The following is a 23,359-nucleotide window of genomic DNA, read 5'->3' on the forward strand; positions in this document are numbered from 1 at the left end:
AAGAGTTCCAGCGAGTTGTGCAGGATGGCTCTCAAACCCCTGCCGTGTCTGGGCGCTGTCTGGCTTTGGGAGCCACACGAGCCAGACTTGGGTGTCGAGCCCTGGAGCAGGCCAGGAGGAGCTGTGCCCTTTCCAGGGCTCCTCATCCATCACACAGCTGCTTTCATCGCTTGCACTGCAGGACTTAAGCAGGGATTATGGCATGAACCCTGCCTTTCCTCCATCCCGCTCGCTCTGTCTCTCATTAACCAGCTCTAAGAATTTCTTACTCGAGTTGCAGACTCATTGACCCAGATTCCCTAATAATACAGGGAAGAGGAGATTTTTTTTTTCCCCAGTGCTTAATCGCTGGCTTCTGTGTATACTGAGTGCTATTTATATGCAGAAGGACTAAAAGCCTGTAATAAAGATGGGGCCAACTTTGCAGCAAAATTCCTGCGTGCCCAGAGCGGGAGTCACAACAGGGCAGAAGCAGAGGTGAGTGTGGGTGGATGTTCCCATCCTTGCAGACCCAGCAGGAGTTTTTTTTTGGGGGGAGCAGCCCTTGCTTTCACAGCCTAATCCACCAGTATTGGTTTAGCTCAGGGCTCCCCAGTTTGCTCTGGAAATGCTTCTCCATCCAAGTCGTGCACTGGCTTTCCTTGTGGCATATTTGATTTCTTCTACCACTGAAAGCAAAGCCAAGCAGAAGAATATTATCTTGTATATATAATCATTATATTATATTATATTACATTGCATTACATATAGAATTATATATTTATATAATTATATTATATTTCATTAAATAATGCCTATAATAAATATAAATACATAATATAATAATATATTATATTCTTTAATTATAATTTATTAATAAATTAAATTATTTAATATATTATATATAATAATATATTAAATACACATAACAAATTATATTCTATTATTATATAATTATATTACATTACACTATATTATATGATATTATAATAATGCCTATCATAAAGATAATAATACATAATATAATAATAGATTATATTATTTAATTTTAATTTATTAATCTATTAAACTATTTAATATATTATATAATATCTTAAATACATATAACATATTATATATATTTATATATTCTCCCATATATATATATATATATATATGGGAGAATATTCCTGCCAGGCTTTCCTCAGCCTCTGGGGCTCTTCTAGGTTGTGGAGGATTTGCCATCAGCACTTTCCATCCTTGGAGCAGAGCTTCTGTCATGGTTTATTTTCTGCCCTGAGCCAGCTGGTGGTTCCTGGGAGGGACACGACAGAGTTTCAGCTGCACTCCCCATCTTCTGGCTTCAATGCTGCTGCCATGAGGAGATTTGGGGATAACCAGGAGAGTTAAGGCTTGGTCTTGGCTTTCTTTTCAGGGCACTTGCTCTTTTATGGGATGTGGCTGAGCTTTGGTGTGAGCTCCTCACTGCAAGAAAAGGGTTTAAGTTGAAAGGAGCAGCAATGCAGGAGCTCTTTGCCTGAGGACACACAGGAGGTGGAGCAGCCTGGAAAATACAGGGAGACAGGAGGTGGAGCAAGCTGGAAATTACTGCAAGGTCCTGCTGGAGTTGCCTTTGCTGGTTTGAGATAGGATCAGAGCTAAAGGATTTTGACTAATGCTATTGGCAAATACCTCTTTGTTTTCATGGAGGTACATCTAGAAGTCCAGAATGAATATGTCATTAGCTCCTGCCTGTAAAAAAAAATGGATTTTAGCATTTAAAAAAAATCCCCCATAAAATGTTTGATTTGAAGCATTAGAGGGTTTTCTTGTGGAGACAAACCCGACTTGATTTTGTGAGCTAAAGTCAATCCCTGTTCTCTGCCAGGGATTTTTCTGAACTGTTCTGCAGTGAGACATGATGTATGTCCATGAGATACGTGCATTGAGAGTTACCTCTGTGCCACAACACAGCTTCTTTAAATGGAAAAGTGGCTTTTGTTTGTCTTTTCTCCTCCCCTCCTTCACAAGTGTTTCTTCAAAAATTTCACATTTCCTGTAATTCATCACAGGCTCTTCAGTGTCCCCTTAACCCCTCAATTTTTGTGTCACTCTCTTGCAAATGAACCTTTTCTGAATTCTCTGGAAGTTTCTTTCAGGTTAGAAGACATTACATCAGAACAGACCTCCAGACTGGTCGTGCAAACCATAGGAATTTACACAGGGGGGTTTATTAATTGAATTTTCCAGTGTTTGAGCCAGCAGGACATTCAGAAATGAGGCAGATTTTTTTTTTGTTGGATTTGGTAGCCCAGCTTTCCAAATCCACACCACTGAGCGTGGAATAGGCCACCCCAGTGCTTCCCACAGAGCTCCCTGACACATTTTCTGTATTAAAAAAAAAGAAAGAAAGAAATGTCTAGACAGCTCACTAAATTTATATGTGAGCAGATTTGTATCTCTTGTCCTCAGAAGATAAGATCGTGTCGGAGCAGAATCCTGTTTGGTGCTGCTGGGGATGTTTGGTGTCTGCAGTAACAGCCTCCCCTGCCTCTTCCAGCCTCCCAGTGGCTCCAGCCATGGAGATGCTGTGCTGATGCCTCAGGTTTCAGCTTTTATATTTTTCAGATTCTGTGCTGCTTTAGTTTGTACTTCTGAGCTTCACATTATGGGATGGTGAGCTCTGTGCACAGAGCAGGGAGACAAAACAATTCCTGCTCTAGCTGGGGACCAAGGACAAATGATCCAAATCTCAGCCCCAGGAGCACAAACCCTGTGGGCTGCAGAGAGAAAAACAAGCAGGGTGGGACTGCAGGGGCTAAAGCTGGAATGGGACAATGAACTGCAAGGTGCAAATGGAGCAGAACTGATCCCAGGGAGAGACCCCGGGAGCGCTCGTGCATTTTGGGGCCATTTTGGTTCATCTTGGGTGCAGCCCTGGCTGGGCTCTTGTGCTGCCCAAGGTGCATCCATGGAGGAGATGCTTTTAATAAATCCCTGCTTTATTCTTTAGCTCTGTCCAGCCTCTGTTCTAGCTCAGCCTTCCCAAGGCATCAGTGGGATGAGGACTTTGAGGATGTGCTTTGACTGGAGCACGCTGGGATTGACTGGGATTGTTCCCACCACTCGCTGTCACGCCGTGAACTCACCTTTCGTGTCCCCACCTGTTGGGATTTTCCTGTCACAAAGCAAACTCCACCTGCCCCTGTCTGCAGACACCCTGTTCAATGTGCAGCAGCAGCCACCTGAGTATCTGCTGGGATAGGAGGAGGTTCAGATAAAGCAGAGCCCATAAAGATAAGCCATGGGTGTGTCTGGTGGATTCCCTTTCACCGGGCACGAGGCTCCAGAGATGGATTTCAGGCTGCATGCTGCTGCCTCTCAGGAGGTTTTCAGCCTCTTCTCTGAACCTCTCAGCCTTTCTCTGAACCTCTCAGCCTTTCTGTGAACCTCTCAGCCTTCTCTGACCAAGGGCAGAGCGTGCTCCCTCAGCATGAGCTGTCAACTGTGGATGGTCCCAGTAATTTTCCCTCTCTGTGTCCACTGCACAGCCCTGTTTGGCACCAAACTGCTCCTTGGGATCCTGTGGGTCTTTTTGTCATGGATTCACTTGGGAAAGGCCCTCAGGAGCAGCCTGTGGGAGCCAGGGAATGTCGCTGATGCAGACCATGGATTTACCGGTGACGCATGAGGATGCAGCGCTCTCCTCCTCCTCCTCCTGTCAGGCTGCTCTCGCTGTAGCTCTGCTCTCCTTCAGCATTATTCCCTTCTCCACCATTTTAGGGGTATTATTCCTGCCTGGCTTGCCAGGGCAAGTGAAGACAGGATGGATCTGGCTCGAGGTCACTCCCCAGCTGAGCAGCCTCCTCCATCCCACGCCCCAGGGAGAGCAGCAGCCTCAGACAGGGCTCTGGAGCTGAATTCTGTCTGCTGCTGTCAGTGGGATTACAGTGCCACTGCAAACAAATGGGTGAAAAAAATGTTTATTTTTAGAACTGGAACCATGATAAATATGTGGAATTTGTCCAGGGTCTGCCTGCTGTACCTTTTTGAAATGCAAAGTGCATGTCTGTTAAAATACCTCTCCAAAGGTCAGCATAACCTCTGGAATGAGTGTGCTGGCCTTTTGGAAAGCAGGTGAAGCTTCAGATGAGAGCACGGCCCCCAGAACCCAAATCTGCCTCAGTGTCATCTGACACCCCAAGGATGGAAATGCTGCCTTGCCAAAAGGGTTTATCCTTCAGTGAGGAGCCTCAGACCATTCCTCACCCTTCACTTCAGCTTTTCCTTCCATTTTCTTGCCTTTTATATTTGCTGGTGTGTTTGAGGGATGTGCTGTGAGTGTCATGTTTGAAACTGGTGAGAGTGGGGATGAAAAATGGAAAACTGGAATAAAAAGAGGGATGGAAGCTCAAGGCATCCCTCAGTGGGTTTGTGTCCCCTGTGGTGATGCAGGCTTGCAGGGCTCAGGGGTTGAAGTGTTTGAGAACCTCACATTTTTCCATCCTTTTAGCCGCCCATGAGGTGGAGGAATGGTGTTACTCTCGTTTAGACAGAGAAGTGAGGCAGAAAGAGAAGAAATTACTTGCTCCCAAGAGTTGTGGGAATCTCACAGCTGAAGGAAAAACAAAAAGAGTTGGCGTAGCTCTTCACTGCCTGTCAGGCACCCTGGGCAGGGTGGCACTTGTGCCACGAGCTTGGCTGTGTCATCCCACTTTGGGGTGGGAATGCACAGCGGGGAGAGGAGAAGTTCTGGAGCAATAGCAGAGGGAATAAACACGAGCCAAGCTGTGGAAGCCGAGCTGCAAATTAGGGCAATTCAAAGGCACAGTTGAAAGGCACAAACATCCTGTTGAGCTTGGAGTCCCCGTCAGCACCTAATGAGTAAAGCACATGGCCCAGCTCAACCCCAGGCGTGTTTCAGTGGGAAAGCTCTGCCTCCCTGCCTCGGGTGGTGGCAGGCTTTATTCCACAGGCAGGTGTTCATGTGAAGGGGGGACAGCGTTATAAATAAATTATCCCTTCATTTCCGTCCCAGCGTTTCCTATTGTTTAGCCACAATATGCTTTCCTGTTTTTTGAAAACAAAACAAAACAAAAAGCGCCAGACCCCAACCCCGAGTCCTCCTCTGGCAGGGTGGACCCAAAGCTGTGTTTGGAGTGGGTGCCAGTGTCCTTGCTGTCCTGTCACTCGTGCTGGTGCCACTGGCACTGCCACCTTGGTCCTCTGTGCCTTCTGAGAGGGGCAGGAGAAGAACCGGCCTGGGAGCAGTGCCAGGGCATCACATCCCTGGCAGGAGCCTCTTCTCCATCAGGGGGATGTGGGAGGAAGGCTGGTGCTGCAGTGGCATTGGGAACAAGGGGATTTTGGGGATAGCAGAGAGGAGAACAAAATCTGTCTTCCCTCCTTCCTCCGGCTGGCCAACATGGGGCATTGAGGCCATGGCACTTGCAACAACAGGAGGGTTGTTGTTAACCATTTTACAAACAAAAAGCAGCTCAGTGGGTTATAAAATGAGGGTTTATCTGTTTGGAAAGGCTGTTGCCCAGCCAGGCAGGGTGTGAGGTGGCACAGAGCCCACCCCATCCCTCAGGAGCCCCTTGGGATCCATCCCAGCTCTGCTGGACCCAGGTCCCACCTGAAGGGCACAAAGGCTGTGTGAATGCACATGGAAAAAGGGGTGCTGTGACGGGGGGCAAGGCCAGGAGAGGCTTCACCCTGCCCTGTGCTGGCTGGGTCCCTGCCTGGAGCCCCCAGACCCCGCTCCCTTGGCAGCAGCTCTGTTTGTCAGGAGTGCTGACAGGCACACACACATGGAGCAGCACCCACATGAGCACGGGTGGGCCATGCTGGGAGCAGCCATTTCTGCATTTTAGCTCTTCAGCAGGCAAGGAATGAGATTCCTCCTGGAAATACAGAAAGAAATGTCCCTTCCTGGGGAACCCTGCTGTGCTGGGGCCTGGCCTGCAGTGCTGCTGGGGGCAGAGGTGCTGTGCTGGGCAGGGGGATGGAGCACCTGGGGAGGATTTTCCCTTCCCCATCTGCTCCAGGGCTCTTTTCCATAGCCCTAGCATGGAACTGGCACCCTCCCCTCACTGGCTGAGAGCAAGGATGTATTAATTTCCACTGGTGTTTGACAGGATTAACCATTGCACAGCGACTGTCACGTGCAGGACAAACCAAGAGACAAAACACCTTTTGATTGTTATTTATATCTTACTGCAAACAGGAGCTTTTTGCCTTCATAGCCCTTTGACTCCTCTAACAAGTGCCTGATTTGAAGGGCGAATCCTGTGCTCAGATCTTGCTGCAACCTCTCTTCTCTTTGCTCAGTGCCTTAGTGCAGGTCCCAGCCTCTCACTGCCCTGTCTGCTCTGGTTTTGCTTCCAAATAAAAGCTGCCACCACTGCAGCCCTCCTGCCAGCTCCCCCAGCTGAGCTCCCAGGATCTTCTGGTGTTTTTTTCCAACAGAAAGAAATGACAGAAAATCCTTCCCTTGTCACGAAGCAAAGCCTGGGGTTACACACAGGGAGGGAGCAGCTTGAAGGAAGGGCCTGGCAGGTGGCTGCTAAAGCTCCAAGCATGGCAAAAAGTGTTCAGAATAATTGTGAGCATGTGATGGGGTTTTATATTTAACAGGATGGCTTTGGGCATTCAGGATGTGTTCCATTTTTGCTTTAAACATCTACAGAGCCAGGTGCAGAGACAGGAGGAGAGGTGGAGTGGGTGGGGAATGGGGAGACCAAATTCCCTGGAACATCGTGGTGGTGGTGGGAGCCCAGGACCTGGAGCAAGTCCCCATGTGCTCAGGGATATGCAAAGGACATTGTCTCCACCTCAGGGAGCTTCTAGCTAAGGTTTAAGATTCAAACTTGAGCTGTTTTTCATTTCTGCTTCATGGCTGTGTGAAGCTCACTTTAGGTCCCAAATCTGCTTTTCTTGAAGTCGGTGTCAGAATTGCTATTGACTTTAAATGCTGCAAGATCTCACCCATCAATTCTCCTTCTCCCATCTGTAAAAGGAGGATGGCAGGATTTCTGTGCCATCTGCGGTGCTGTGAAGCTGAAAACAATCATCATTTATAAAGTGCTTTGGACTCAAATGGGAGCTTCTGGGTAAAGGCAAGGATGAAATGTTCCTGAATGTGCCAGTTGCATCTGATATCTGAGCCAGGGGCTGGGTTGAAGGCTTAGGAGGAACAGTCTGGTGTTGCAGAGGTGCTCCAGCTGCTGAATGTCTTGGATTATTTGTGCTGGTCAAAAGTTCCTGTTCATCATTACAAAATCAGGGCACAGAGGAGCTGGTGGCTGCATCTCCCACAAAAATCTCCTAAAACCCATGCTCACCTCGAGCATCTGTGATTTTTAGCAGCCACAATCCTCAGAGCTCCTGTCTCTGGCCACCATGTGAGTTATCAGCATGTGCACTGCAAGGAGGAAGCTCAGAGCTGCAGATGTGGGGCTTTTTCTGAGGGCAATAGGAAGCATCTGATGGGAACAAAGGACGTTCCTTCCTCTCCAGCTTTGCAGGGAAGCTGCCTAACCTTGCTTGACACGTTTTTGCAGAAAGCTGAGGGCCAAACTGGTCAGCAAAGAGCAGGTTGTGGCTGAGCGTGCTGTGTTAAGGTGAAACATTGAGGGGCTTGGAACACAAGCCATGTGAGGAACAACTGGGGGAGCTGGGGGTGTTTAGTTTGGAGAAAAGGAGACTCAGGGGTGACCTCGTCACTCTCTACAGCTCCCTGAAAGGTGCCTGTGCTCAGCTGGGGCTGGGCTCTTTCTCCAGGTAGCACTGACACAACCAGAGGACACAGTCTCAAACTGCACCAAGGGAAATTAAGGTTGGATGTTAGGGAAAAGGTTTTTACAGAAAGGGTGATAAAGTTCTGGAATGGCTGCCCAGGGAGGTGGTGGAGTCACCATCCCTGGATGATGTTTAAAACAAGCCTGGATGTGGCACTGGGTGCCAGGGTTGAGTTGAGGTGTTGGGGCTGGGTTGGACTCGATGATCTTGAAGGTCTCTTCCAACCTGGTCATTCTATGTGTGATTCTGTGCGATTCTGTGATCTGTATCTTGAAGTTGTATTCTGTGAACTGTAATCTGTGAATTCTGTGTGATTCTGTGAGATTCTGTGTGATTCTGTGAGATTCTGTGTGTGATTCTGTGAAGTTCTGATTCTGTGATTCTGTGTGATTCTCCATGATTCCGTGAATTCTGTATGATTCTGTGATTCTGTGAATTCTGTGATTCTGTGTGATTCTGTGAGATTCTGTGTGTGATTCTGTGAAGTTCTGATTCTGTGATTCTGTGTGATTCTTCATGATTCCGTGAATTCTGTATGATTCTGTGAATTCTGTGATTCTGTGAGATTCTGTGAGGTTCTGATTCTGTGATTCTGTGAATTCTGTGAGATTCTGTGTCATTCTGTGAGAGATCCCGTGACACTCCATCTCTTGTCAGAGCGCTGCAAATCCCGCCCAGCTGAGCCAATCCCTGCTGACATCTGTATTTTTATCCCTTTGCAGACACGAGCCACCAGGCGCGCTCGGTGTCCAGCCGTCCCTACTACAGCCTGCCCAACAGCAGCAGCCATGAGCGGCGCTCGGTGCTGGCCCTGGCGGAGCCGCCGCGCTTCCACTCGCAGGCCAAGGGCAAGAACGTGCGGCTGGACGCGCACTCGCGCCGGGCCACGCGCAGGAACAGCTTCTGCAACGGCGTCACCTTCACCAACCGGCCCATCCATCTCTACGAGAAGGTGCGCCTCAAGCTGGTGGCCGTGCACCACGGCTGGAGCGGGGCCCTGCGCTTCGGCTTCACCATCCACGACCCCTCGCAGATGAGCTCCGAGGAGATACCAAAGTACGCCTGCCCCGACCTCGTCACCCGCCCCGGCTACTGGGCCAAGGCTCTGCCCGAGAGGTTTGCGGTCAGGGACAATATCTTGGCCTTCTGGGTGGACCGGCATGGCAGGGTCTTCTACAGTATTAACGATGAGGAGCCCATCTTGTTTCACTGTGGTATTAAAGTTTCCGGGCCTCTTTGGGCGCTCATAGATGTCTATGGAATTACCCACGAAGTGCAAATTCTAGGTAAGTGTGTCTTTGTGGCCTGTGGGCTGCTCTTCTGCTTGCTCTCTTCTGCTGCATAATCTGTGTGAGCATTTCTATGGGACACTTAAGAAAATTAATTTGCTGTTGGTTTTGTACCTCCAATTAATCATTTTTCCTCTGCCAGCAGTAGCAATATATTCCAGAGATGGCAGTGATGAAAGTCCTAAGGCTGCACATTATGGGAAGGGATAAATGGAGATCTTTACCTGTAATTCCACTCAGCTTTCCCTGAGCTGGATGTGCTGCTTTGGCATGGAAAAACATGGAGCAAGGATGTGCTGCTGAGCTGCATGTGCTGCTTTGGCATGGAAAAACATGGAGCAAGGTCCCAGGGACTGAGGAGACAAAAAGGACCAGTTGTGACTTTGTCTATTCTTTCCCAGCTATCAGTTACTGGCAGTCCATTGGAAAACTACCAGTCATTGCCCAAGAGTTTCCTGGAGCCCTTCCTCAGCCCCTCTCTCTGCTCTTGGCCGTGGTCCCACCCAGGCTGGCAGTTTGAGGGGCTGTGTTGGCACTGTGGCCCTTCCCTGGCACAGGGACATCACTCAGACCCCTGGAATCAGGTGGAGTCTGGCTGGTTTACAGCCTCATCCTTAGGGCTGCAAGAGGGGATGAATCAGTTCCCATTAGCAAGCCCAGCTAATGGCCAGGGAATGATTTTCCTTTTGAGGCTTTTACAGCATTGAAATTTCTAATTAATTCAGCGTTAGATGGAGTGTTTGAACTGGGCTGCACCACAGGGAACACTTTTAAAATCCAAGAGAGTTGCCCTTTGCCGGAGGCTCCTCAGAGCTGATGGAGTTTTAACAGCCCAAGCCAGCTGCACCTGTCCCAGGGGATGGTGCTGCCAGCCTGGCATGGAGCAGGCACCAGGGATGAGCTGTGGAATGGTGAGTCCAGAGGGCAGGCAGCTCCATCACACATCCTTCTGAACAGTGCCAATTACTTTACAGGCGAGAAGGCCACACATAAACAATGCTTTTCCCTGTCTGCTGTGCCTCCAATGTGTAATTAAACCTCACCAGCAGCTTGTCCTGTAATTGCAGTTGTGACACACTCCAGCCTCTGGTGCTCGTCACAGAGGAGGAGTGTTTGCTGTATTGGCCAAGGCAGCTGCTTCACCAGAGCTCTCCTCTCTCCTCATTAAATTGGAGTTTGAAAAATAAAATGCAGCTTCTTTCTGCTCCCCACCTCCAGTCCTGCCTGCAGCATCCAAGAGTTCCCAGTGAAAAACTCAGGCTGAGAGCACCTGTACTCTGCTGGGAGTTTTCTTTATTAAAATACCAAACCCCCCACACTGCCCCAGGAGTCATGGCCATGCTCAGCCACCTGGGGCACCAGGGGACCTGAATTCCTTGCTTGAGGGTGTGCTTGTCTCTGCCTCATCCTCCTAAAATGTTGTGAGTTGAGAAAATTGTGAAATACAGTTCTGAGGCGTAAAATGCATCTTTCAGCATCATAATCACAGAATGGTTTGGGCTGGAAGGGATCTTGGAGATCATCTCATTCCAACCCCCTGCCATGGGCAGAGACGCCTTCCACTATCTCAGGCTGTTCCAAGCCCTGTCCAACCTGGCCTTGGACACTTCCAGGGATGGGATATCCATCATGAAGTTTGGACGTGTCTGACTCCTCTGTGGGAGCATTTCTTGCCACACGAGCTATGCTGGCTGAGAAGGAGCTGCTCCAGCCATCAGCCCACCCCAGCGGCCTCTCCTTCCTGGGTTTCTGAGCAAGGCAGGTTCTGCTTTGCAGCTGCTGGGTGGATTTGGATATTTTTCCTTTGCCAGAAGCCTGGGCATTCTCTCCTCCAGGGAGCAGGCAGTGCTGGTGCTGGGCTGCTTCACCCCTCTCCATCTCTGGGAAGACCAGGAGTCATTCACACAGACTCTTAAATTCCACATGCTCTGACTTTGCTCAGTGCATGAAACCTTTCAGAGTGAAGTGTCCAGGCTGCCCCAGCAGGGCTGGAGGTAGAAGGGAGAACACTCCCAAACTTTCCCACACCTTTACATCACTCCCAAGCCTGGCATGACTCAAGTGGAAACCTGGGAAATTAATTAAGGATCAACATCCTGACTTTCCCTTTGCTGTGAAAAGGGAAAACAACTTTCTGCTGTAAAAGCTTTCTAACACCTGCAGGAAGTAGCTTTTGTGACAAGCTCTCCATTCAAAACCTCTGCAGGGCTGTGAACACCCCTGAGATATGAGGCTTGAAATGACCTCTCTGGGACACACCTGTGCCTGGACACAGGTGTAAGGCAATGACAAGGAGTGTGGAAAGAACATCCATTCATCCTTGAGTTCATCACTTGTGCACCTGTCTTGCACAAGACCTTGGGACAACAAAATATTGAGATTTTTTTTTTAAATAGTATAACCTCAGAGCTATCAGATCCTTCTGCTCAGAAAGCTGTAGGACCACATTGCTTTTCCCCATTTCCCAGTGCAGGGAGCTCCCAGATCACACAGGTAATTTGGAACACTTGTTTTTCCTGGCTGGTGCCAGATGCAGCCACTCTCTGCCTGCTCCACGCGTGACTCTGCACCAGGAGCTGTTCATTAGTGGTTGACCCGTGGCTGATTTTTCCTTATGGAGTCTGTAGGCTGCAATAACAGCTGTAAGCATAAAAGCAGGCGGTTGACTAAAGCCTCTGTGCCTGGGTTTCTCTCACAGACAGCATGTTTGCAGAGACCATGACCACTGCCCGGCTCAGCACCGCCCGGCTCAGCACCTGCCTTCCCCAGAGCAACCACGACTCGGCCAACTTCAACAACAACGAGCTCGAGAACAACCAAGTGGTGGCCAAAATTGCAAACCTGAACCTAAGCCGGGTACCAGGGCTTGGGACTGACAACCACATCATCCCCTGCTGCCCCAGCCGGCGGCAGCATGCCCAGGGAGTCCCGGCCTTCCTGGACACCGACCTGCGCTTCCACCCCACCCGCGGCCCCGACGTCACCTTCTCCCAGGACAGGATGGTGGCCTGCACCAACTGGCAGGAGAGCAATAGGACTTTGGTGTTTTCTGACCGGCCTTTGCACATCGGGGAGAGCCTCTTTGTGGAAGTAGGACACCTGGGGCTGCCCTACTACGGGGCGCTCTCGTTCGGCATCACCTCCTGTGATCCGAGCACTTTGCGGACAAACGAGCTCCCGGCGGATCCGGATTTTCTCCTGGACCGTAAGGAATACTGGGTGGTTTACAGGGCCTTCCCGGTGCTCAACAGTGGTGACATCCTCAGCTTCATGGTCCTGCCCAACGGAGAGGTGCACCACGGGGTCAACGGGGCCAGCCGGGGCATGCTCATGTGCGTGGACACCTCACAGTCCCTCTGGGTGTTTTTTACCATCCACGGTGTGATCAACCAGCTCAAAATCCTGGGTAAGTGCAGCCAACGGAGCACCTGGAAGGAGCAGGTTCCTGGGCCAGAAGCAGAGCTCTCACAGTGTTCACTGATGGGAGGATGCAGCTCCTTGTGTTTGCAAACAAGAGTGACAAAACATGGTGCCTGTCACAGAGATATGTGCAGCCTCTGTGATTCCCCCAGGAAAGGATGAGGCTTGAGAGATAAAAGAAGCAGCAGGCAGAGAGGCAGGGATGGCTGTGGGGGGCAGCAGTTTTTCAGTGGGTTTGTTTTTTGAAGGGAGTCTTTATAAAGAGGGGTGGTTGTGGGGGGCAGTGTTTTTCAGTGGGTTTGTTTATAGAAGGGATTCTTTATAAACTCCCTATTCCAGCCCACAGGTATTAAACTTCTGCTTTGGTAAGGATGGTGATTTTTATGGGCACAGCTCTGGTTTAAGCATGAGCAGTAATTGCTCCTGAAGCACTGCCACAGCTCAGGGATCAGCTGGCATTTCTGATCCATTGCTGGTGACCGGTTCCAGCCTTTCGCCTTTCCTTCTGTTAAAGATTCAATCAGAAAAGTAGATGTTAATGACTTTGTAAAGCAGGTTTTCTTCATCCAAAGCAATGGCTTTTCCCATTTGACAGTGTGATAGCCACACTGGAGCCCACTGCTGCTGGGGAGAGTGGGACCGTGGGGAAGTGGAAAGGCAAATATTGCATAACCTGGTGCTTGCTCCTCTGAAGCTGAACAGGCATCATACAAAGGCATAACGAGGTCCAGACCCTGGGCTCACATCCAGAATCTTGCCCTGTGTTGTTACCAAGGGGCAGCATTAGCTCAGGACTTGCCCTGAAGTCGCTGTGCAGGTGGGGTGGGGGCTAGTCAGCAGGCTGAGGGGTTTGGCCAGGTTTGGGGTGTCCTCTGCGGGCTCAGCTCTCTCCTGTGTTCCCAGGCACGGTGCAGTCCAGCCCAGGGACGGTGTCTCCCTCAGGATCTCCTGGTGGCTCCCAGTATGACAGCGACTCAGACATGGCCTTCAGCGTCAACAGGTCCTCATCAGCCTCCGAGTCCTCTCTGGGTAAGGACAGCCAGCCTCAGCCCCAGGGAGGGGGGTTACCCCTCCTGCCAGGCCAACAGAAGGAATGGGAAGAAAACCCAGGGCTGGAAAGGTTTTCATGGCCTGGAGAAGGGCTGTGCGTTGGTTGTATCAGCCCCAGCGTGGCCAACAGGAGCAGGGCAGGGACTGTCCCCTGTGCTGGGCACTGCTGAAGCTGCACCTCAAATTGTGTCCAGTTCTGGGCCACTCGAGATGAGAAAGACATGGAGAAGCTGGAGCGTGTCCAGGGAAGGGAATGGAGCTGGGAAAGGGGCTCAGCCTGGAGAAAAGGAGGCTCAGGGGACCCTTGTGGCACTGCACAACTCCTGACAGGAGGGGACAGCTGGGGGTTCAGGCTCTGCTCCCAGGGAACAGGGACAGGATGGGAGGAAACAGCATCTAGTTGCACCAGGAGTGATTTAATTTAAATATCAGGAATAATCTCTTTATGGAAAGGGTGGTCAAGTATCGAACAAGCAGCCCAGGGAAGTGGTGCAATCACCATCCCTACAAGTGTTCAGAAAATGTGTGTATGTGGCACCTGCCCCATGTGTAGAAAAGGGATAGCAGGCTCTGCCCAGAGCTGTGACTGCTGCACGTTGGGATTCATTTGGCCAAAGAACCAGGCAATGGCTAAGGACATCCTTAAACTTGCCTTAAGTGTGTCACACAATGTCAGCTCTGCCCCATCCCGGTTGGGTTGACTAAGCGACCCTAAACAACCTCATTTCCCCCCTTTTCTTTTGCAGTGACTGCCCCCAGCTCCCCTTTGAGCCCCCCCATCTCTCCTGTCTTCTCCCCTCCGGAGCCATCGGGCAGCAAGAACGGGGAGTGCACCGTGTGCTTTGACAGCGAGGTGGACACGGTGATCTACACCTGCGGACACATGTGCCTCTGCAACACCTGTGGTCTTAAGCTGAAGAAGCAGCTCAACGCCTGCTGCCCCATTTGCCGACGGGTCATCAAAGATGTGATTAAAATTTACCGTCCGTAGGGGCTGCAGGAAGGGGGAACGCCGCTAGCAACCCACGCCTTTCCGTCCCTGCTTCTGGGTTATCGTGCTGGTCAGTCGTTATCCAGTGGCTCGTTATCTGTGTTTCCTTATTTGACTGCTAGGGCGCAATTCAGGGAGCAAAGCTGAGGATTGTGTGGGGCCCGGGACCCGAGCCAGCTCCAAATGAGAAATTTCCCCTGCAAAGGCTCTTTTTAATCTCCTCCTGCTGCGGGGGAGGCTCGCTGTGCTGTGGGTTTAGACTGGGAGGTTGTCACTTGGGCAGTGCCAGGTGCCACTGGGCAGTGCCAGGTGTCACTGGGCTTCCCAACCCTAAAACCCGACAGCTCTGGGCTGCTGCCAGGGGCTTGTGCTGTGGTGGAGTTAAAATGGGACGAGGCCCAGCAGGAGGGTTCAAAGTGGACAGAAATGATCTGGAGATGTCATGTAAGGAGAACCAGCTCAGGCCAAATAGTGGCACAGCCAGGTTGTCACTTATTGGGGCTCTGTCCCCATGAACAGGCTCATGGGGACATGGAGGAGCTGGTCTGGGCTTAGATAATGCAGATTTTTCTTTCTGAGGCAGAACAGGGACTTCTGGCCATGGAGGCTGAGAGCCAGGGAGCTGCCCTGGGGTAGCAGTGAGGAGAATGAGCCCACGCAGAGCCCCTGCAGTGATGGAGCTGCAGGGAGCTGTAAGGGGCACCTCGGGCACTGCCCTGCTGCCTTCTGAAGCCATAAATGCAGCCTGGGGGTGACAGGGGTGTGTGGGTGGGACACTGCAGTGGTGGCTTTGTCACCTGCAGGCACACGCCCCTGCACTTTGCTCTGCCCTCCTGGAGGTGGCACAGCTGCTGTGTCACCTCTCCTGACTGTCACCTGTGCTACACCTTCCCCTGCAGCCAGTGCCGTGGCAGGGCTCAGCCTTCCTCCCACCCCACCATGGGGATTTTTGGAGGCTCTGGTGAGAAATTAATTTCTGACCCAGTCCCATCAGGCTCACCTTTATTTCTGGGGACTCTATTTGCTGATTTTACCTGTTCTTGCTTTCCCAGCACAGCTCCCAGCTGCCTGCACACTGGGTCTCAAATGTACCTGAGACCTTGCTGAAAAAAACAGGGACTATCTCACTTGGCTTTACTGAGGAGGAGAGAAAAAGGCTGTGAGGCTGAATTTGATGGTGGGAATTCAAAGGTAAATGGGTTTTAGGTGTAATGTCAGCTGCAGGCAGCACCTGATTGTTCAGTACCAGGGCTGGTGTGAGGAGCTCAGCATCCTCCTCCCTGCTGCTCCAGTCTCTGTCCTTTGCCCATTGCACAGCCCCTGTCCTGTCCTTCAGCCCCAGCCTGGCCAGTTTCCAGCTGCTTCAGGCTCATAAAGAGGGAAAAAAGATGGAAATGGGAGGATGAGAGGAGCTGTGTCCCTGCAGCTCGGCGACCGTGTGCTACCAAGTGCACAAGAACAGCTCTTCAGAAAGGTGCAATTACCACATTTTAGTCTGGAAAAGGGAAAAATTGAATAATAACTCCTGTACATTTTAGAGCTTCTGGGCACAGAGGGAGCCTGAGGGATGTCTGGCTATTCCCTCTCTCCTCCAAGGCTCTGGGTGCCTGGTGCTGCTGCCCAGGTGGGGGCTTGGCTGTGCCAGGAGAGCTGGGTTTGGCTACTGGCCTGTGCCAGCCCTGTGCCACCCTGTGCCACGCTGTGTCACGCTGCCATCGGGGAGGCCACAGCCAGGGAGCAGCTCATCCTCCTCCTGCAGTGGGCTGTGCTCACAGGGCACCCAGAAACCTTTTGTTTTTTCCTTGGAGTGCTGATGAACATTTTTATTGAGTGCATCAGGAGAGGCTGCTGTGACCTCTCAGCCATGGCCCTGCACGAGGGCCCAACAGCTTTGCAGAGCCCTTTTTGGAGACCTTTTTGGTGCCACTGGCTGTGCCACCACCCTCAGCAGAGCCACTGCAGCTTTCACTCCCACCTTTCCCCAAGGAGGAGCCAGGGCACATTCCCTGCATCTGGAGCTTTTCTGGACCTCCCAGCTGTCCTCCACCCCAGGGAGCACAGGCTCTGCACTGCCAGGGATGTCCCAGCCCCACGCTGGCAGTTCCAGGTGCAGCTGTGGGCAGTGGGCACAGCAGTGCCAGGGTGTGTCAGCCTGCCTGGGCACTGCCAGCCATGGGAAGCCTTTCCCTGGGGAGGAATTCAAGGAGAGCTGTTGGAATGCCCAGCCTGGATCAGGTCTGGGCCATGCCCAGGGTGCTGTTGCAGCTCCAGGGGTGCCCTTGGGTCACTGCTCCCAGTGACAGCAGCGGGGCAGAGCCCCCTTGCTCGGTGCCACCTCAGGGCCTCCATCAGCCTGGCTGGGGTTGTTTTGGTGTAGCTCTGTTTTGTATTTTTAAGCCAGCAAGGAGAAACACCGAATCCACCCCAGGAGCTGTTCAGGACACTTTGCAGAGGCTGAATTTTTGCTGTAGCAGCCAAAACCAGTTTGTAAGAAGGGGCAGCACCCAGTGAGGCCAGCAAGGAACCAAGAGGGATGGGAGACCAGTGGACCTGTGGCCCTGCTTATCCAAGAGCAACAGGAATTTTCCAAAATAGGCCTCAAAAAAAAAAAAAAAAAAAAAGAAAAAAAAATATTTCCAGGAAAAGGTAGCCTCTTACAGATTTCATTGTTAGTATTCGTATTGCTATTTTTTTTAAACAGTCCAATGATATATGATTTGTACAGAAGATCTGTTTGTGCCTTATAAGGGTGTCTGTGCACTTTTTATCCTTTTTAAAGCAACTTTTAAAAAGAAAAAAAAAAAGATGGGGGGAGAAAACCAACACAGATCAATGGTAGTTTTATAGAATTTTGTGTTCACTGAGAATCCTGCTTTATATATATATCTATATGTATATACATATAGATATATATATATATAGGAGTGAAAAAGTGTTTATTTCCATGGATTTTCCCCTCCTCTCCTCCTTAACCTTTGTTTGAAAATTTAAGGAAAAAGGAAGAAAGGAAAGAGATGGGGGAACTCTTTTACCTCTCCCCCTTTCTGAGGCAGTTCCTCTCTTGTCGTTACCTTTATGATTCAATACTGTGACCTGTATTATCTTGTTGAAGCTGAATCAGATTTTGGACCTCTGTATTAGGCTTTTCAAGCAAAATTTCGGGGGGCCTGGGGAGGGAGGGCATCGCACGAGGGAGGGAGCTGCACCTCTACATGTCAGTGCTCTATAGTGTTCAGTGCTGTGTGTTTTCCTTTTGTCCATTTACCTGTTTTCCATGAATATAATTTTGACTTGTTTATGAAACAAATAAACCTTTGGCTTGTACAGAGTGCTCTGGAGTGCTTCTAAGAGTTTGAGCTGGGGTGGGGGCGGGGTGAGACGGCTTTGATTTGCAAAGTGAGGAAAGACTGATCCAGAGGCTTCCAAAATAATAAAAAAAACTTTACAAACCTTTCCAGAGCTTTGCTTTGCTCCTGGGAGTCACTGTCCAGGGGCTGCTCACTCCCTCCATGGGCTGGGAGGCTCTGCTGGCTCATTTAACCCTGCAAATCCATGGAAGTGTGGGGGACAAGGGTGTATTGCAGACTCCAGAGGTGTAAGGGTTTGGTGGCCCTCACAAAGAGCCCCAAATTTCTTATCCAATCTCCAGCCTGGCCCCCTCTCTGTGCCCTGCTGGGGCTGAGGCAGCCAGGGGTGTTTCAGACACAGCAGGAGGGCTGATTTTCATTTTCATTTTCATTTTTTTCCTTTTCCTTTTCTCCTTTTTCCCTTTCCATTTCCTATTTCCTTCCCCTGTTCCTTTTCCTCTTCCCTTTCCTTTCCTCCTTCCCTTTTCCCTTTCTTTCTTTTTTTCCCTCTTCCCTTTCCTGTTTTTCCTTTCCCTTTTCCTGTTTCCTTTCCCCTTTTCTCTTTCCCTTTTCTTCCTCCTTTTCCTCTTTCCTCTTCCCTTTTCCTGTTTCCTTTTCCCTTTTCTTTTTCCCTTCATGTGAAGTGGTAAAATTCATCCACAACTCTGCCCTGCCACAGCTGAGTGGTCACACAAACCCCTCGCTCACTCTGGGTGCTGAAGGAGCTGACAATTTATGCCAAAAAGCCTTTTTAGACACTCTGCTGCCTCAGTTTACCCCCAGAATTGATCCCTGGCCACCCAGAACCCCCAAAACCCCTCAGCACTGGCAATGACTCCTTCCCTCTCTGCACTTCCCCAAGATCACTGAACTCTGCTGGTTTGAGCCCACAGTAAAAACTTCCACACTCCACTGCCCCATTTGGTGGGATTTAAATGGGGTATGAAGTTTGGGCACCAAGAAGACACAAGGAGCTGTCAGGGTCCCCATGAGCCTCCCTGCCACAGCTGCCAGGATGGACAGACAGACCCCAAAGCAGCCTTGGACACAAGAGCAGCACCCCAGAATTCCACCAGCCATACACACAGGTTCACCAGGGTGCTTGAAACCAGTCAAGCAGTTTATTTTTGTTTCTTAAAAAAAAAAAGAAAAGAAAAAAAAAAACCAAACAAACCAAACAACCCCAAACCCAGCAAATAAAAAAAAAATCCATCCCTTAAAGGTGAAGGTATAGACAGGGCATGGACACAGCTACATCTACCTTCTGCTGCCCCCCACCCACCCACAGTAATGGAGATTTATACACATTACATAATATAGAGACACATGGACAGACAAATGGGCTTTGGGAGCCTGGCAGGAGCTGGGCACTGCAGGGCTGATGCCCACCCAGGATGTGCCCAGCCTGGCCTGTCCCCCAGTCCCAGCTCCTGGGCCCCAAGGCTTGGCACAGCCCCTGCTCTGGGAGGCCGGGCTGTGCCTGGTGGGGGGCTGCCCCCCAGTCTGGGGTGCTTTTGGCCACCCTCCTCCTCCTCACGAGGTAGGCAGGGAGGTCCAGGGAGGAGAGGCAGCCTGGCTTGGGGCACAGGTGGCTGCAGAGCGGGGGCACAAACCAGAGGGGGGACAAAGCTCTGGCAGCCCAGCGGCTCCTGGCACCTTCCCCACAGCAGCCTGGGCAGGCAGGAGAGGGGAAAAGGGGTAAGGCTGCCGGTGTGGGCGCCTCCTGAGAGGGATCCCAGCGGGGCACTCCCTCCTGGAAGCTCTTTGGGAAGAAGGGAGAGCTCCTGCTCAGCGAGCCAATACAGTACTTGTGTCAGGAAAATGGAGCGCGACCAGTTCTGAGGCTCAGGCTGGGAGGGGAGAGGGAACAGCCTTCCTTCAGAGGCCAGGCCACACAAAGAGCACAGCCCTCTCTGAGGAGAGCCAGGGCACAGAGGTCTCTGAGACAGGGCTGAGATGAAAAGGCCATTCAGCAAAGGCAGAGCAAGGACATGGTGCCTGGGAAAAGGACACACAGCCCTTCCACCCTGTGTCAAGAGCAAGGATACAGGTCCAGCCCTTCCCACATACTGTGGGAGCTGGATTTGGCCGTGGAGCAGCTCTGCTTTAACTCATCCTGTCCCCACTCCTTCCCAAAGCAGAAGAGATTGAGTGGAGCCAGGCAGAGCCAAGGCAGAGCTGTCCCAACCCACCCAGGAGCACATCAACACCTCCCGATGTGCCAGCGAGGAGCTTTGTTATTGCACTGCCTTGCAAATGCGGTGCTTTTGCCAGCTCAGGTGAGTCAGCCCATCAGGGGCTGATGTGCCACCGGAGGAAACCGCAGGTGGGAGGGAGAGGAATCAGCCACACATCGGGGTGAGTGAATTCCCATGGCTAAAAATGAATTTCTGGATATGAGGATGATCAGGTTTCTCTATCAGATCAAACTGCCCCACTGCCCTCCCAGAATGATCCTGGGACCACTCTTTTCTTCTGTGTGCAGACAGGGATTTTCACATTCCCAGGGTGGAAAACATGGACAGAGAAGGAAGTGAGCATCTGGGGGAGTGGAGAACGCTCCTTCAATTCAGCCAGCCTCAAATTAGAGGGAAAACTGTCATTATTTTCAGCAGCAAAACAATGTGGCTGCATTGCTCACACTTGCAATTAGACCAGAGAGGGCAACAGGGCTTGGTCAACACCAAACCTGACCCTGCCTTGGCAGGGATGCTGGACTGGATGATCTCCAGAGGTCCCTTCCAGCCCCAACAATTCTGTGACTCTGTGAAACCCACAGACATCTGGGTTTAAAGCTCTTCTGGAGAGAAATGTGGCCCTGAAGCTGCAAATAGCCAAGGACAGAAAGGAAGAAAGCAGCACTGGGGAACAACAGCTCATCCTCCTGCTGGGATAAGCAGCACTGAGGGCAAGGCAGGAATGTCAGCACGGAAAAAGCCCAGGCTCTGCTTGCCCAGAACCCCTCCAAGCCAACCTGGCCCACAGGGTGAAATGCAAGAACCTGGAGGACAGGCAGGAGGGGCGACAAACAAGGCAGGCAGCCCCTGAGCACCAGACACACCTCAGAACTGGTGGTGACGAGGAGCTGAGCTCCCACATTCTGGATTGCACTTGATAAATCAGCACCGAGGGAAGGACCCAGCTCCCGGCTGCTGCCCGCCAGCCCGGGGAGCTCCGTGGGTCCTGGAAGGGGTGGTCCCCTCCTAGTCCAACAGGCAGGGCAGTCTGTGTGGGGAGGAGAGCAAAGCATTCCCTTTTCCAGGGGTTTTGGGGTCGTTCTGGTCCTCTGTGCCTTGCATAGAATTCCTCAGCTCCGGAAGCAAAACCCCTCTGATGTTTGGTTGCAGTACTGCAGGGGAGAAGCCTGAGAGCTGTCCTGGGGCAGCGCAGCAGGACCTGGTAAATGAGGGTGTATTTTTCCCTATTTTTTTCCATCAGGAGGATGTTGAAGTTAACACTTGTCATCGTAGAGCAGGGAAGGACCAAGGGATGATTCTCGTGCAGGGGGAGCATGGCACAGCCCTTAGCCAGAGCCAGAGCTACAGGAACCTGTTCTCAGCAATCATTTCCTCCTTTTTGCCACATTCCTCGTGGCTCTGCTACAGCTCTGGACTAAGCAATGTGACCTGCAACTCTTGACCCTGAGCTTCAGGGAAAGTCAAATCCTTCTGTGATTTCCTGCATTGGTACCATTCCACCTGGCTGCTGCTGGATTTCTCTCCAGTTCACCACAGAGGTGGCAAAATGTCACTCAGGGTCCATCTCCCCAGCACAGAGAACCACGGGAGCCAAGTCCTTTGGGGAACGTGAGGAGGAGGAGGATGGGTACAGGGAGCACAGGGGTGAGGAGGGGAGGCCGAGCTGTTTCCTCCAGCTGCTGCCAAGCGGCTCCAGCTGGGAGGCGTGGGATCTCAAATTATTATCTTCTCTTTTAAAGCCAGCCTTACAGAAAACTATAAATTAATCTGCTCATTAAATACTCAGGTGAGAGACCAGGGAGCCTCCAGCCACGGAGCAGCTACGGCTTCTTCCGCAGGTAATTGGAAGGGATCCAGCCCTCCCAGCACGGCCCCCCAGCCAGGACCCTGCAGAACCACCAGCCACTGCTGTTCTTCTCACGAACTTCAAACAAAGTCCCTTCTCTGAAGCTGTTGGTCTCCTCGTCACCTTCAAAATCCGCCACTGCCACATACAGAGCTTCCCTGGAGACATCAGGCCCGGGGCCTGAGGGCCTCTCCTTGGCCTCCCCTCTCTCCACGGGTTTGGAGATGACCTTTGGGTTTATGCTGCTTCTGGCTTTGGCTTCGTCTGCCATGCAGGCAGCGAGGAAGGGCTTGGCTTTGGGAGGGACCAGCATGGGCCTGCCTGGCACTGCTGAGGGCCTGGGCTCGGGGGCTTCCCGTGTGGGGACCCTGGGCTCGGCGGGCATGGCAGCAGGAGCCCCCATCTTCTTGGGAGGAGGGGGCCTGCGAGGGGGCACCACGGGGCGCTGAGGGGCGTCCCGGGCACAGGGGGGGCTCGCCGGGCCCAGGGGAGGTTTGGGCAGTGCCTCTTTGGGGGCAATGTCCAGCTTGGGCAGGGCTTTGCTCTCCATGCCCGGCCGCTCCGGAAAGCGCCCGCAAGGCTCTGAGGAGAGCACGGCATTGCTGAAGGAGCTTTCCCCAGCAGCAGGGTCCTGCTCTGAGGGCTTCTCTGGGCACTTGGCAGGTCTCAGCTTGCTCCGCAGGCTGCAAATGTCCAGTCTGTCATCGGCTGGGGATGGCTCAGGCCGGGGGGATGCGGCGGGTTTGGGCCTGATCTGAGGTCTTGACTTCAAGAACGGGTTCTGGGTGATGGGCTCAGGTTTGTCCTCCACGGGCTCAGCTTTTGGCTTGGTTGGCTTGACAATGGGACGGAGGTTTGGCTTCTTCACCTCCTTGGCCGACACCTTGTGTCCACACTCCAGCCCCATTTCGTTCTTCAGCTGGAAGAGTTTGCCCTTCTCCGCTTTGAGCTCCGGCTTCTTGCTGTCCTTCGGGGCTGCCGACTGCTTGGGTGGGATCATGGGCAAAATCATGCCAGGGGGCTTGGGGGGAGGCCTCTGCCTCTCTAGTAACTCTCCTTCTGATTTGATGATGGACTCCTTCCTGGGTGGGAGGCTGGGCTTCTCCTCCGTGTCGCGGTCCGAGATCTCCTCGTAGCCCCCGGCAAAGGACAGGTCCCCGCTGTCAGGAGCCTCCTTCCCCTTCCAGTCCTTGCCCCACCTCCCAGTGCAGTCCATGCCGTTGGGAGGAGCCTCTGGCAGGGGTCGGCAGGGCCCTGTCACCTCCTCGCTGGCGCTGCCGCCATCGGTGTCACCGAGCCGCAGCTGCGCCATCTCGTTGGGAAGGGGAGCCAGGAAATTGGGCCTGGAGGCGTTGCTGGTTTTCTTGTACTTGTCAATGAAGGTGGCAGGGGCCCAGCCCTCCTTCTCCTCGATCTGGATGTACCACCAGCCGCTCAGGTTCTTCTCAATAACCTGC

At 51.9% G+C, this 23,359-nt stretch overlaps 2 protein-coding genes across 4 annotated transcripts in view; one reads left to right on the plus strand and one right to left on the minus strand.

The window, feature by feature from the left end:
• The window catches only part of NEURL1B (neuralized E3 ubiquitin protein ligase 1B), a 122,096-nt gene extending 104,261 nt beyond the window's left edge, over positions 1-17,835 (plus strand). For both annotated transcript variants that reach the window (XM_030957643.1, XM_030957644.1), the window contains exons 2-5: positions 8,484-9,047; positions 11,749-12,456; positions 13,374-13,499; positions 14,267-17,835. In XM_030957643.1, the coding sequence (XP_030813503.1) occupies positions 8,484-9,047; positions 11,749-12,456; positions 13,374-13,499; positions 14,267-14,511 (1,643 nt within the window). In that variant the 3' untranslated portion in view covers positions 14,512-17,835. The remainder of the gene's footprint in view (positions 1-8,483; positions 9,048-11,748; positions 12,457-13,373; positions 13,500-14,266) is intronic.
• Positions 17,836-18,957: 1,122 nt separating this feature from the next.
• SH3PXD2B (SH3 and PX domains 2B) overlaps positions 18,958-23,359 on the minus strand; it is a 67,784-nt gene continuing 63,382 nt past the window's right edge. For both annotated transcript variants that reach the window (XM_030957346.1, XM_030957345.1), the window contains one exon: positions 18,958-23,355. In XM_030957346.1, the coding sequence (XP_030813206.1) occupies positions 21,877-23,355 (1,479 nt within the window). In that variant the 3' untranslated portion in view covers positions 18,958-21,876. The remainder of the gene's footprint in view (positions 23,356-23,359) is intronic.

Source organism: Camarhynchus parvulus, chromosome 13, assembly GCF_901933205.1.
Source record: "Camarhynchus parvulus chromosome 13, STF_HiC, whole genome shotgun sequence".
In the NCBI taxonomy this organism is placed as follows: domain Eukaryota; kingdom Metazoa; phylum Chordata; class Aves; order Passeriformes; family Thraupidae; genus Camarhynchus; species Camarhynchus parvulus.